The 14,868-nt window shown below is 38.3% G+C and overlaps 2 protein-coding genes across 8 annotated transcripts; both read right to left on the bottom strand.

Moving 5' to 3' along the window:
• Positions 1-1,582: 1,582 nt before the first annotated feature.
• Positions 1,583-8,413, bottom strand: LOC133716934 (uncharacterized). Its single transcript, XM_062143568.1, has 6 exons — positions 8,388-8,413; positions 8,300-8,321; positions 8,107-8,186; positions 7,945-8,026; positions 7,689-7,752; positions 1,583-1,947 (listed from the first exon to the last, which is right to left on the bottom strand). Exons 1-6 carry the CDS (start codon positions 8,411-8,413, stop codon positions 1,583-1,585), a joined length of 639 nt encoding a protein of 212 aa, XP_061999552.1.
• Positions 6,350-13,465, bottom strand: LOC133714536 (putative disease resistance RPP13-like protein 1). 7 transcript variants are annotated; one of them, XM_062140673.1, is made up of 10 exons: positions 13,293-13,465; positions 13,016-13,142; positions 8,664-12,895; positions 8,451-8,535; positions 8,252-8,321; positions 8,107-8,186; positions 7,945-8,026; positions 7,689-7,752; positions 7,034-7,079; positions 6,350-6,877 (listed from the first exon to the last, which is right to left on the bottom strand). In XM_062140673.1, the coding sequence occupies exon 3, from the start codon at positions 12,856-12,858 to the stop codon at positions 8,674-8,676; it is 4,185 nt and encodes a 1,394-aa protein (XP_061996657.1). In that variant the 5' UTR covers positions 12,859-12,895; positions 13,016-13,142; positions 13,293-13,465; the 3' UTR covers positions 6,350-6,877; positions 7,034-7,079; positions 7,689-7,752; positions 7,945-8,026; positions 8,107-8,186; positions 8,252-8,321; positions 8,451-8,535; positions 8,664-8,673. The 7 variants fall into 7 exon arrangements, with proteins under 7 accessions (XP_061996657.1, XP_061996656.1, XP_061996653.1 ...); XM_062140672.1 differs by lacking the exon at positions 8,252-8,321; XM_062140669.1 differs by having other exon boundaries at positions 8,107-8,321.
• Positions 13,466-14,868: the final 1,403 nt, after the last annotated feature.

The raw sequence follows: 14,868 nt of genomic DNA on the forward strand, positions 1-14,868 counted from the left end.
ATAATCAATACCTGGTTTTGCTTGTAGCCTTTGGCTACCAATCTCGCTTTGAAGCAATCCATGTCTCCATTTGGCTTGTACTTTGTCTTATACACCCATTTTACTCCAATTGCTGTCTTTCCTTCCGGAAGTGAAGTGAGCTCCCATGTGTCATTCTTTTCAATAGCATGAATTTCGTCATCCATTGCCTTGACCCAATGTTGTTGACGACAAGCCTCATCGAAAGTAAGAGGATCACAATCAGCATACAAGGCAAAGTTGACAATGTCTTCATCTGATATGCTTCTCCTTGTAGTGTTCAACTCATAGTCTTTCAAGTATGGTGGCAAATGACGCTCATGTTGAGGCCTTGTTGATGCAACTTCTAGTGGAGACTCTGCTTCTGGAACTTGGTTAGCTGGAGATTGAGTTTCTAGATTGTTTACCTGCTTATCATCATCACTTAAATCATCTTCCAATGGAATGAATGTGGCTGGTATGTTTTCTTTTGAACACCAATCCCAAGCACTTTGCTCATCAAAAGTGACATCTCGACTCACTATTACTTTCTTTGTCTCCGGATTGTAAAGCTTGTAGCCCTTTGTTACCGTGCTATATCCGATAAAAATGCACTTATCAGCTTTGTCATCAAGCTTCTTCCTTATGTGATCTGGAACATGAGCAAAAGCGATACATCCGAACACCCTCATATGTTGAATGTTGGGCTTCTGACCACTCCACACTTCATATGGAGTACTTCCATCAATGCTTCTACTATGAGACCTGTTCAAAATGTACACTGCACAAGAAACAGCTTCTGCCCAAAAATATTTGGGCAAATTTTTAAATTTTAGCATGCATCTCACCATATCCATAATGGTTTTGTTTTTCCTCTCCGCTACGCCGTTTTGTTGAGGCGTGTACCTGGCTGTTAGCTGGTGTTTAATACCATTTTTCTTCAAGAAGTCATCACAAACAATATATTCTTGGCCTCTGTCAGTTCTCAACACCTTTATTTTTCCTCTGCTTTGCTTTTCAATATTAGCCTTGAAGACTTTGAATGTATCACATGCTTCAGACTTATTCTTCAAAATATACATCCATGTCTTCCTACTAAAATCGTCAATAAATGTGACGAAATATTTCCCACCACCATATGAAGGAACTTCAATAAAGCACAAGTCAGAGTGTATAATCTCAAGGGGCATTCGAGCTCTCAGAGTCTTCCCTTTCGGAAAGATATCTCTATGCTTTTTTCCAAGAACACAAGTCTCACAAACTTGGTCTAGAACATGAATATGAGGCAATCCACAGACTAAATTCTTCCTTGCAAGAGCATTTAAGCTATTTAAATTTAAATGTCCAAAACGCATATGCCACAACCAATTATCACCATTTGCCATAGAACTAAAGCAAGGTAACTTATCATACTGCATATATAATGGAAACAAGTGATTAGGAGCCATGGTTACCTCTGCTATTAGTTTCCGTCGAGGATCTCTGAGGTGAAAACTCCTCTGAAAATTCTCATGTCATACCCCTTCTCTGATAATTGCCCCACACTAAGCAAGTTGTGACTAAGGCTAGGCACATAGTATACATTTTATATGGTGTTGTACATCCCATTCTTCAGCTGGATAGAAATCTTGGCGTTTCCTTTAACTGGCATTCTTGCAGCATTCCCAAAAGTAATCTCTGACCGTATTGACTCATTTAGCTCAACAAACAACTTCTTGCGACCGGACATATGATTGCTACAACCTGTGTCCTGGTACCATGTGATCTGTTCATCATTACTCATAGCACTGAAAGCCATCAACAAAGTCTCTTCACTGTCATTGTTGTCCTCTGCAAACTTGGCATGAAACTGCTTGTTTTCCGACCTTCTCAAGCTGCATTCATTCTTGTAGTGATCATATTCATGACAATTAAAGCACTTGATCATTTGATCTATCTCTTCTTTGACTCCTGTTAGCCAAATAGCCACCCTCAAGTATAAGGGGTACAAGTAATAGTATAGGGATTTAAGAAAGGTTGTCGAACCCACGAGGATTGGATTCCTTTCACTAGCTAGGGTGTTAACCTAAGGAGAGCTAGAATATGCAAATGTACAATCACAAACCTAAATTCACAAGAAATCTAGGCTCATGGTGAGTATGTGCATTGTGGTGGTAGTGAGATTGTTTGTTGGATAGAGTGGTGAACCAAATTAAATTAAATGCTCAAATGTAAACTAAACTAGTAATATAATGGATGAAGTTAGGGGTTGAATTGTCTACCACTAACCTCCCTTGCAAGCATTGAAGTTCAAATACAAGTGATGCTATTCTAATTTCCCAATTACCCTCTTTGCATCCGGTAAGACTACAAAGGCTTAAACTCCTTTAATGGTATCAATTCCAACCGGATAAGTCTAGAATTAACTACCTAAGAACAAATCCTATTACCGGTTAAGTCTCAATTCCTTGTTCCTAGATGCATAAAGTTTTGAGTTTAGATAATCATGCAAGCAAACCAATCCTAGATCTAGGTGATTTTAACTCACAACCTTCACATGCACATAGAGGATGCTATCATGCTATTAATGTTCAAGGTTAACTACTCCCTAAACATTTTTTCATGAGATGACAAACACAACACATTCAAAATAGTTAAGTTTGAATGAATGCATTCACTTCTTGAATTAGCATATGAAGATGAAAATCATAAATAACATCAAATGTCAATTAAAACATCAATTCATACAAGATTGGCTAGGGCTTTCAACCCTAGCCCCAACAAAGTACTACTCACTCATAATTACATATACTAACTTCATAATCAAATTAAACACCAAAATATAATCTAGAGTAAAAGGGATATTGTTGGCTTAGTGGTGTGTCGGATGGTCCCCAAGCTCACGTCTTGGTGGTGATGGTGGTGGTGGTGATTCCCTCTCCTTCTTGCTCTTGAAGATTTGATGATAAAAGATAGTGAAGCTTGTATTATGTATTGTGTGAGTAGGTGGACTAGATGGAGAAAATGATGATAGAAAAGGGAGTGGAGAAATGATGTAGTAGTGATGGTGTTAATGGAGGTAGAGGATAAGAAATGGTGGTGGTGATGGAGGAGATAGAGTAGTATGGATAGTATGAGTTTGGATTTTTGGGAGGTGGAGATGGAGGTTTTGTGAAGGAGATGAAGAGAGAAAGAAGATGTAATGGATGAAGGAATTGGTGATTTTCTTCTTTGTTGTAGCCTCTATTTATAGGCTACCAAGCAAAACTATTTGGCTTTAAACAAATTATGATGGGTTAGGTTTAAGCATTTAAACACTAATGGAATTTGTTAGGTTTGAATATTTAAACACTAATGGAATTTGTTAGGTTTGAGTCACTTTCTACTCATTTTTCCTTCAATTAATTCTCCACCAAGACTTCAGATTTTGCCAGTGACTTCTTCATATGAAATGATCCACCATGAGTGTAGATCATTGTGTCAAATTTTCAGAATTTATTTCCATGCCATTGGGCCGAAATCGTTGCTGGACTCCTTATAGGTCCAGTTTTCCAGTTTTGCTTCTGCATAAAATTGGGCTGACTGTTTGAAGGCCTTCCACTTCTATTTGGCTCTTGCACTCTTCATAAGAAATGTTTCTTAGGATGTCTAGAATGGATCTGGAAGGTTTCAGCTCATTTGAAGTTCATTTGGTCAGGTGGTCGCTCCTTCTTCCTTGCTTGGCTTGGTTTCTCCTAGCCGGAGTAGGAAAATGTGTAAAGTTGACATTTTTAGTGCATTTCCATTTTTCTCCATCATTTTCTAGCATGATAAGGAAAACATAATAAATATATATAAATAAACACAAAGGTTAAGCAAAAGTACAAGATTAGGGAAATAATGAAATTGGATTAGTCAACATTAAATTTGGACTTTAGAACAAGTAATTTCCATGTTTTAGGGGACAAATATGTATATGAATTATGATCCAACAACTCCAATGAAAGCCCATTCCTCTTCCTCTTCTTGCTCCAAATCTGCTCTGTGAACCTCTCTTGTAACTTGAGTTTTGATTCTTCTGAGTTGAGCTTGACGCACCACGGGATGACCAATTTTTCTACTTTTTGAAGCTTAATTGAGTCTGCAATGCTTCTTCAATCGCCATTTCCGACTTCTCATTCAGCCTTTGTTCATAGGCCTGCAAGGAACTCATTAAGTCATCCATCGTCATAGCATTAAGGTCGAGTCACTCAATGGCTGTGACCTTTCCCTCAAACCGCTCCGTCAAGGTTCGAAGGATTTTCTCCACAATATGGAGTTCTTTGATAACCTCCCCATTGGCCTTCATTTGATTGACAATGACCAATGTTCTTGCAAAGTAATCGGAGATACTTTCTTTTTTCTCCATCTGAAGAAGCTCGAAGTCTCGAACTGTCGTCGTAGAGTCTGCAATCTCACCTTCTTCACTTTATCTCTTCCCACAAAGGTATTGATCAGATAATCCCAGGCCTCCTTCGATGTGGTAACATGTGCAATATTCTCATAGACTACATAATCAATTTCTCTATAAATATACATCAGGGCTCTGCTATATTTCTTCATGTTTCGAATCAGTTCCTCCCTCTGATTTTGTGTGAGATTTGCTTGGTATCAACGATCTGTAAACCCATTGATCACCACCTCTGTATACTCCATTATTTTGAAGAAGAGCTCCATCTGCGATCTCCAATGCTGGAAGTTCCCTTTCCCATCAAATTTACCAACTGGGCATTGAGGAAAATCATTCCCTCGGTTTTCCATCGATCGCTACACCTGCTCTGCTATACTTGTTCTCTCTGCTATACCTGCTCTGCTGTACCAACTCTGATACCGAATGTAGAAACACTACACATATCACACCAGCAAATCTATCACACACAGACAAAATCAAGAGTACTGGAGCAACGAGGGAACGTGTCATTAATCACTTCCTTACTCTCTATAGCAAAGTACAAGAGGCACAACCACATATATAATAGCTATGTAGCAACAACTAATAGTTTAAAGCAAAAGCTGCTCTAAAACCAAAGAGACTGCATGCTAAAGTACTTTACGCTAAAAGGACAGCAGCCTAGAATAGTCTACCTAGAGCTCCAAACAACACTACCACACTAAAGCACTTAACTAGGTAACTATTACAATAGGAGAGACGAATTAAAAAAAAAAGCATACTACTTCTCTCTAGCCGCCGCTTTCTACCCAAGCGCCTTCTCTAGCTTTTCAAGAGTGCTCGTTCGGCAGGCCCAGCAACACTGCCGGCCTTTTGGTCGTGGTGATGCTGCGGTGCTGCCGGACGGGTGGTGACTACAGAGTTGATGGTGGTTCTTGGGTTTCTTGATGGGGAAGAAACCAACTTGTTTCACAGGCGTTTCATCCCTTTTCGATCCTCTTTGGCAGAGTTTGCAGGTCACGGCAGAGTTCCGGGGACGGTGGTTGGAGACTGTGGAGGCGCTTGTTGGTATCCAGTAGATGGCGGGGTGTATTGGGTGTCCGTACCCAATCGTATCGGACCTGGTGGGCATCCAGATTTGGTTACTTGGATGGCAACGACGATGGGAGGTGGCTATCCTGGAAGGGCGGCGATGGGGGTCGTGGCTGCTGTTAGGGCATACATGCTGCAGGGGGGAGATGGGTTTGGGCCTGGTTGTTCTTGTTGGGCTTTTTTCTTGGGCTAGGTTCTCCTTTAGACCATGATTGAGCTACTAGTCTAGCAATTTTTTTTTTTCTAGTTTTTTCTCTAAGCCTTTTCTAGTGTTCTAGTGGTTTTATCCCAATCTAGTTTAGTTTTGCCTGCAAATGGATTTGACTCTTTGTCGGCTTAATTCTTAGTGTCTCTAGTTGTACACCAATTGAGGTCTCTAGGCGACTAGATTTACTATAAAGGAGAGTTAGGTTGTGAGGATTTGGGTCCTTTTGTTTTTTAGGCCCGAAAAAGTGAGCTCATGTGTTAGCAATGAGGATTACCGGTCAATTTGCTTGGCGGCTTATGCCATTTATGAATTTGGTATGAGACAAAAATTGATATAACGTGCCTTCTGGCCATGGATAAGTAATGAAATTATCTAATCCTTAAAAAAAAATTACAATAGGAGAGACAATTATTTAAATAAGGCTTGGTTTACTTTTCCAACAAAACATCCGAACCAAAAGAGGAACATTCCACGAATCAGAACAAGTTATATTCGACATGATAGCAAATAAACTGGACTTTGCAAATAAATGGAGAATTCATTTTCAAATAAACATATTTCAATTTTTTCGTCTCTGATTTAATTCCAAACTTACACTTTTGTTTAGAAATATAAAGGTAAAACAACGTAAATAGATAAATTAAGAAATCAAATACAGGATCGAGGATGTGAAACGCTCTGAAAGTCAGAACATTGCAATTGTAATGGCAAGATACATAACTAACAAATTGGATTGCATTTTGAGAGCTAAGTTTCTTTGACATGGCTCGATAGAGCTGATATTGTTTCCATAGATACAAAATTACAAATCAGTGTATCGCAAACCTCTTGAAAAGGCTGGAATTGAGAATCCAAATATCATATTCTTGGTACTATATATGAAGCAAATGTATTGATAAGATTGACCCCTAAGCCGACTTTGAGGAGCAAGGGAAGGTAGGTCTCTGAATGAACCACTGCTGCTTGCCTATGGTGGAGATGAACTCCAGGTGTGTCATAATTTCTGCAGATGATAGAAGGTTACTCCACTAAATTCTGAAAGGCCATTGGTAAAATACAGATACCCTGGCATACCCCTCCTCCTAAGAAAGCATTGATTTGAATTGGACCCAAGGAAGTTCTAGGAACAGCAGATTGTATTGGTTTGTACTTTTGCGCTGATGCAGCAACTTGATCCTTTTCTGCCATCAGTTCTGGTGTCACAGTACTAACAACAAGTCAGTTTCAAAAGAAGAATGACTCATTTAGCAAATTTAAACCTGGCATTTATATTTCTGAACAGAATTGCTATAAACTTCATGTCAACCAAAGGCAACAAAACATGAAAGGATGTCAACTTATGAACTTACTCAGTAAATCACTCATAAAAGCTTATTTCTCAACATTTGCGTAGCCCTACAGAAAAATGTAATATAAACTGTCAGAGATGCAAAAGAGTTTTAATAGGTCAAACTAAGTAAGCACCAACTAGAGGATAAGCAATTCAGAAGGCAAAACAAGACAATGACAACTCTTTTGTTTTTCCCCCTTTAGAATCATATCTCCATGGCTGAGCAAGACACCAGAGGTAGCTCATCAGGACTTGAGACAACTCCTTACATCTTGGCCATTGGCACACACAGATCTTTTAGACAAGTAGCAATCCATTATAGAGAATTTGAAGAACTGAATTTGAAAATGGCAAGGAACAAAAGGAACTCTATGACTGAAATGATGATTATTATTCTTTTTCTTCTGAGATTTCAAATGAAAATCAGCAACATCACTTGACTGTGTGTGAAGCTTTTCATGCAAATTAAAAATACCCTTGGAGAAGTATGTGCTGATTCAAAAGGTTTTAACCATACAATCAACAGGTTAATATCTAAAATGTGAAGTCATATTTTGAGAATCAATCAAATTCATAGCATTTCACGAAAACCATACACTCCAAATGCAGGGGCATCAAGTAAAAAACTCCTCAGGTTCTGAAAAGTGTTAAATTCACTTGATAAAATCACATACTAAGTACTAAGTAAACTTCCAGAATTCCCACCAAGAAGCTCACCATAACATCCACGTCCCGTCCCTGCACCAAAAAACAGCCAAAGAACTTAGTTTGAAGTTCATGTAAATGACAGAAATTCATATTCCATTTCATTCAACAGAAATGTGTAATCCTATTTATTCTGCTGGCTATATTTTCGAACTGATATCAATGGCTTTAGTCAGGTTAATGAATTTCACACATGCACACATGCATAAACTGAGAAGTAAATACCTTCTTCTTCTTTTGAATCTGTAATGCAACTCCAGCTACTCCAACCAAAGACTTTGAACTCGTCAGATGAACACTCATAACACTGCCAAGAAGCACCCAGCGAGACTTTTAGATTGATACTGTATGCATAAGTAAAAGCATGGCCAAGGAAACAAATCTTACTTAAGCTTCTTCTTTACGGTGGCCTCCACAACCCAATCACCAATACAATTAAAATCAGTCCCCTCGGCAAGTAAATCAACCTAAAATTAGAAAGTAGCATGCATCAATGTCACGTTACATAAGTATTAATGAGCTGCTTAAGAACCTTAGTAATGACTAATATCATGGGATTTGCACCGAGCCAAAAATCTACCATTGAAGTCCACAATATCAACCTACATTCCACAATACAAAACTAACAAATTGAATTGCATTTTGAAAGCTAAGTTTCTTTGACAAACCTCGACAGAGCTGATATTGTTTCCATGGATACAAAGCTACAAATCAGTGTATCACAAACTTACTGGAAAGGCTGGAATTGAGAATCCAAATATCATATTCTGTGGAGGAGGAAAAGGATGTGCTCTACAGTTTTGAGCATAAGCAGACCTGCAGATGGAATAAATAAAAAGTTATAATAGGAAGTTTGACAAGCTTTCAACATGCTCCCTCACTTTTCTACATGTTTGATAACATTATCATCAGTGCGGATGTTGTCTGAAATTACAAGTTCGTACCTGGAAACCACTAGATCAAGGAGTGATTAATTCGTACGCAAGCGATGTGTGCTATCTTGGGCCTGTATTGTCCTTTGCATCTCTCTTCAAGTAGAGGACACTCAATTATCTCAAGTTGCGCAAGTGAAAGAGGCAGGCCCTTCTCTGGAATGGTTGTAAGCTTCGGACAGTTCCAGATTTCAAGAGTTTCAAGAGAGGTGAGGAATTGAAAGTCCTTGCTCAGTTTCTTTAGATTTTGGAAGCCTTGAATTATCAATGTAACAAGAGATCTGGGGAGCAACATCTCCTTCTCCTTCGAATTCTCACCAGGTGGAAAGCACACCAGACCTGGATCATCTTTACCCCATAGAGTCAATTCTCTCAAAGATGTGAGTATGTGCAACCCTTGAGATTCCATCAGCGCCTTACAATTCTTGATCTTGTAAATTTCAAGTGATGTTAGGTTGGGGGGAAAGGAAGGAGTAGTCAAACCTTCACAGTAATCAATCGTCAAAACCTCAAGATTGTTAGAGTGCATCATGTCTCTCAGCAAGTGTGCCACCCCCAATTTCTCGCAAGCTTCGATATTCATCACTCTTGGCCACACACTCAACCTCGGCAACGAAACCAGACTTTGACATTCCCAAATATATAATGACTGAAGATTGGTGAGGTGGCACAGTCCCTCAGGTAAGGATTTAAGGTTTGGGCATGTTGTGATATGAATTTCTTCGAGTTGACAGGTGTCATCGAGGAACCTCTCGGTTATTAACTCCAGCTGTTCACAATCCCATATGCGAAGCTGTTTAAGGGCCCTGGATAATTGGGGTTTGCATAATAAGGATAACAGAGATGGACAGTTCCTTATCTGCAAATACTCGAGACAATAAGACGAACAAGAGCTGTCCACCACCACCTCCTTTTTCTCTATCAATGATTTTAATTTCTCACATTCCCGAATCCCTATTCTTCTTAGGCTTGGAGCAATCTGGTATTTTGCAAAGTGCAAAAGAGAATCGCAGTTCTGAATTTCTATAACTTTAAGACAAGGTGGCAGACCAACATCCGGAAAAGAAACAAGACTTGAACATCCCTTTATGTGAAGCTCTTGAAGAGATGTAAGGTGATGCAATCCTTCTGGCACCTTCAAAAAGGTTCCACACTTGCTCAATTCCAGACGTTTAAGCTTGCAATCCAGTATTTGCAATTGCACCAACTGCTCTGCTTCTTTCCCTAGCTTTTCAACAAGTGCAGAGTTGTCTTCAATATACAAACTACCAAGAGAAATCAAGTGTTGCAGTAATCTATCCTCATGCTGAAAGGAGGAACATGTCAGCTCCTCACAACCAGTAATATTCAACTCTTTAACATTTTTCAAGCTTTTCATGAACGCCTCTGTTTGGAATCTCAACTCTGAAATATTTGAAAATGTCAACCTCTCTAAGAGAGCTGGACTTGTGTCGCAAACCACCATCTTGCAATTTTTTATGTTTGATTCATGAAGCTGTTTATAATTGGATATTAAAATCACCAGTTCCTCACATCCACATATCTCCAGCTGTGCTAATGAATCAAGCTTCTTCGGTAAACTACCCTCCAATTTGGGGCAGCCCTTGATGGAAAGCTTTTCTAGGCAAGAGAAAACCCCAACCCCCTCATTTTGTTGGCAAGGAGACCACTTCTTCCAATATTTCAGATTCTGAAACTTAAGGGTCTCTAAAGCTTGAAACGGCAAGTTACCTTCTCCATAAAACTCAAGACCAACGCTTTCCACTGCATCCATTTCTTGTATATAAAGTTCTTTGAGATAAGGCAATTGTCCGAATGGTGGCAAGAATTGACAATGATGACAACGTTCTAACCTTACACGCACCATATTAGAGAATGAAGGGTCTCCAATCCATGTTGAAAATTTCAATCCGTCATAACCCTCGATGGTGAGCTCTTTGAGCTTGGTATGAGGTTGTAACATGTCAAGCACATGGTCTGCAATTTCTGTTGAGTCACTTGAAGAAGACCACGAAAGAAACAGAGCTTCAAGCCTCTCCTTGCTCTTTAAGCTGGCACTTCTAGCATCCTCGACAAAAACCACATTTTCTAGTCTTGAGAGGTGCAATTTCCCTTGCAGATGCAACAATGACCCAATCTCTCTTACTCTTAATCCACTACCTTTGCCAATAACAAAATTAGACACTGTTTGGAGATTAGTCAATCGACCAAGCTGAGGAGGCATTTCTTCCAATGAAAATGTATCTGAATTGATGAGATGACGCAAATTAACTAGATTCCTCATGCTTGTGGGTAGTGCCTTCAACCGATAACAACCATGTAATATCACTGTCTGCAAGTTGTAAAGAGTGGTTGTTGAGTCCGGCAAACTTCTTATTCGAGTGTGAGAAAGATCAAGATACCGTAGATGCTTCAATTTACCAATTGTATTTGGCAGCTCGGTCATTTGATATCCATTCAAAGAGAGCAGCCGTAAGTATTGGAGTTTGGGCAATAAATCAAAAGTGACCTTCAGAGCCAGATAATCAACGTGGAAATCTGAAAGTGAAAGTGGTAAGAATGTTCGCAAACATATAGCCTCATAATAGACCTCAAACTTTTTAACCCCATCTTGGTGACCACGAATGTAAGACGAATGACGAACCTTGGGCAAACATCTAAGTTGCGAGTCATAATTATGCATATCCTCCAATCTAGAACATGAATTTCCTGCAGCCCAGCGTGCCAAATCAGTAACGAGGTCATGCATTATGTATCGTGACTTTCGTTTGCTTGACTTCTGAAATAATGACCTAGACACCAACTCTTGAAAATACTGCCGGCCCAACTCTTCTATTTGTTTATTTTGTTCTGGTAGCTGCGGAATCAAACCCTCTGCCATCCACAACAGGATCAATTGCATCTCTCCAAATTCATAATCATTTGGAAGTATTGCGCAGTACGTGAAACACCGTTTTAAATTTGAAGGGAGATAATGATAGCTCAATTTCAATGCTGGAAGGATGTCCGCCATCTGATCGGATAGATTCCACATCTTGTGGTCTAATATATCTTCCCATTCGTCTACTCTTTTACAACGTAAAAGACCACCAAAAGTTCTTGCAGCCAACGGTAAGCCATTGCATTTTACAACAATTTGCTCTTTGAGTAACTCAACATTTTGGGGTCTGTCGTTTACGGGTGCATGTTGCTTAAAGATTTTCCAACAATCCTCTTTTGATATTAACCCCAAATTATAAGGGCTAGTGTCTCCCATCATGTTTGCGACATTTGCATCGCGTGTAGTCACAATGATCTTACTTCCTGCTGCTCCAACACGAAAGGCGGACTGCAGTGTTATCCATTGATCATAGTGACATGTATGCCAGACATCATCTAGAACAATTAAAAACTTCTTGCTAGCCAATTCCTTACTTAACTTCTCCTGAATTGAATTAAGCTGCTTGAAATCCTCAACATGAGCTGACGTGACCGATTCAAGTATTGCTGTTGTCACCCTCACAAGGTCAAAATCGTCAGACACAGACACCCATCCCTTTGGGTAAAACTGTGCAGTTGCAGTATCGTTGAATATATGTTTTGCGAGTGTTGTCTTTCCTATTCCAGGCGTACCAACAATGGCAACTACTTGAAAATTCTGAAAACTGCTGGTACTATGCTCTTCTTTTGACAGCAATTTATCAACAATTAGTGCTTTTGCTTCATCCCTTCCTATCACAGGTCCATCTAGTTGAGAAGTAGTTTGTGGCATTTTCCATGGCTTGGTAGACAATCCAAGTTTCTTCAGACCAAACTGCTTTTCTCGAGTAGTTATCTCTTCTAGTTTATCACTTATCTTCTTGATTTCTGAGTTCACACTAAAATTGAACTTGGGTTTAGAGAGGTAGCTGATCCATGAATTACTTGTGCTTCCTTGTTGTCTTTCTATCCTTCGCTTCAGCATTTTAGTATCAAATATGTCCAATATGTCTTGAACATCGTAAGCCAAATCACTGAGATCATCTAGCCATAGTTTCACTGCTCTTTGTGTTAGTTGCTTCTCCTCCGCATCACTCAGCACCGCGTCAATTGCAGTCAACGTTCTTCTCCATTTCTCCAGCACCTTTTTGTCGACCCCCTTAAGGCTTCCGAAGTACTCAATGACCTCGCGATCCGCCAACTTCTCAAGCAGCACCGAGAGAAATGCCCCAAGAACAGCCTCTCCCATCGCTTTTTTTTTTTTTTTTGTACGATAGTATTCAAAACTGCAGAAAGTGAAACTAGTAGTTAATTAAGGTGCAAAGTAGTCTAGCTGATGCATGTACGCGGAAATTAGTTTAAAAGAAAGAGATGGATATTAATTTGCAAGATCGGTAAACACTTACATGAAAGTTGATTCTTCTGTAAGATCACAACGAAAGCACTGAATTGCAACGTTAATTCTTCCACAAAGTGAGCCAAGTCTCTTCGATCATGATCGTGACAGACTTGTTGCAGATCTGATTCCAGCTACTGCACAAATTAGTAAGTGGAACCAGTTTAGTTAGATCATAATCGAATGCTAACTATTATGCAAATCTGAATATTTATTGGTGCATGGAAATATCTACATACATAAAAATTAAAACGGAATGGAAAATAATGGATTCAAGAAGAGCTTACATGGAAGTAAGTTCTAATGATGATCAAAGATTATCTGAATCCAAATTCAAGAAGCGCTTTCTGCAGATGAATAATGCAAACAATGTACTGCGTATAGATCAAGTATCAATGGACAGCAGCTCCTTTGGCCAAAAGTATAGAGATATGAAAACAACTTGCATGCACTTTCCTAGAAGTCACTGAAACAAAGCTGAGCCACACAACACAAATGATGAGAAAATGCAATTAAAACTAGACCTGTAAATGGACCGGATTTGGATCGCTCCGTTAATCCGGCGGATCATTAATAGCTCGATCCAAATCCGTATCCGTCGGATTAACAGATATCCAGATCCGCTAATCCGACCCGTTTATAATTTCAAATATTTTAAAATTTTAAATAGTAATATTAAATTTATATCATGATACCTCATAAGATATTAATAAAATATTAAAATAACATGAAAAATATTACCAAAAGTAGAATTACATTATCAAAATTCTTAGGGGGGTGTATTGTATATGGAATTAGTGGAACTTTTTAAGAAATCTATGGAATTTAAAAGTTTAGGTGTATTCAATATAGACTTTCAGCAGTCTATGAAAGTCTTGGGGTATTCGATTAGGATTTTTAAAGACTTTATGAATTCCACCAAAATCTAGGGGTATTCAATTAGGACATTTAAAAATGAATAAAAGTTCAGAGGTATTCAAAATTTCATTCATACTTATGGAATTAGAAAATCAAGGATAATCATGGACTTTGTAGTGTTAACTATACATACCAAATTCCAATAATTTTCTAGCCACCAGACCAAAGATTTGAAAAAGTCTATCAAACATTTTTTTTTTCTTTTTTTTTTAAATCTATCAAAGTTTTCTCTCTGCGCGCAAAGAGGTTGGTTATCTATCTCTTTCTTGTTTCTTCTTATCTTTTCTCTAATCTTTCATGATATTAATATTTTTTATACCCAACATGTTCATTGTAGTTGTTGAATGTGATTTTTTTTTTTTTGTTCAATTGTGATACTTGGAACCCTAATAGCAATAAAAAATGATTTATGAAATCCTAAGACCCAAATATTGTGGTCTACCCCTAAAACCTTGAATAGTGTTGCTATGAAATACTGCGTTTTGTCTTATTAATTATTCTCATAGATTTGAATTTATATCATGGTTCAAGGAAAGCTTGAACAATTGAATTTCGATTGATTGATTATAGATCAAGACAATATTGATAAATATTTTTATGATATATGTTAATAGGTGAAAACAAAATTGATGAGAATAATTAACCATAAACATCAAGTGATCTATATTGTATCTTTAAGTTGATTGAGAGATTAGAAATGAGAACAAACTAGCTAGACAGAGTAATAATCATTCATTTGAGTCAAGTTCTACTAGAAGATACTTGACCATTGAAGAGGCAACGAGTTATTATCTTGCTTTGCATTTGGACTGCATTGGTTGTGTTTTTTGTTTTTTACTTTTATTTACTAGAAAATCTATAGAAGTCATTCATAATAAAGTATATAGATTTTCAAGAATCAATAAAAAGTCTGTTGCTAAAATCAATGGTTTTAAGAAATCAATA

Source organism: Rosa rugosa, chromosome 6 (genome assembly GCF_958449725.1).
Source record: "Rosa rugosa chromosome 6, drRosRugo1.1, whole genome shotgun sequence".
NCBI classification, from domain to species: domain Eukaryota; kingdom Viridiplantae; phylum Streptophyta; class Magnoliopsida; order Rosales; family Rosaceae; genus Rosa; species Rosa rugosa.

Coding starts and splice junctions, on each gene's coding strand:
- LOC133716934 (XM_062143568.1), bottom strand. CDS start 8,413: ATGGAAACAATATCAGCTCTGTCGAG. Junction 7,753..7,944: donor AGATTCAAAAGAAGAAGAAG/GTATTTACTTCT, acceptor TTTTTGGTGCAG/GGACGGGACGTGGATGTTAT. Junction 1,948..7,688: donor GGAAGTTTACTTAGTACTTA/GTATGTGATTTT, acceptor TTTGGCTAACAG/GAGTCAAAGAAGAGATAGAT.
- LOC133714536 (XM_062140672.1), bottom strand. CDS start 12,858: ATGGGAGAGGCTGTTCTTGGGGCATTTCTCTCGGTGCTGCTTGAGAAG.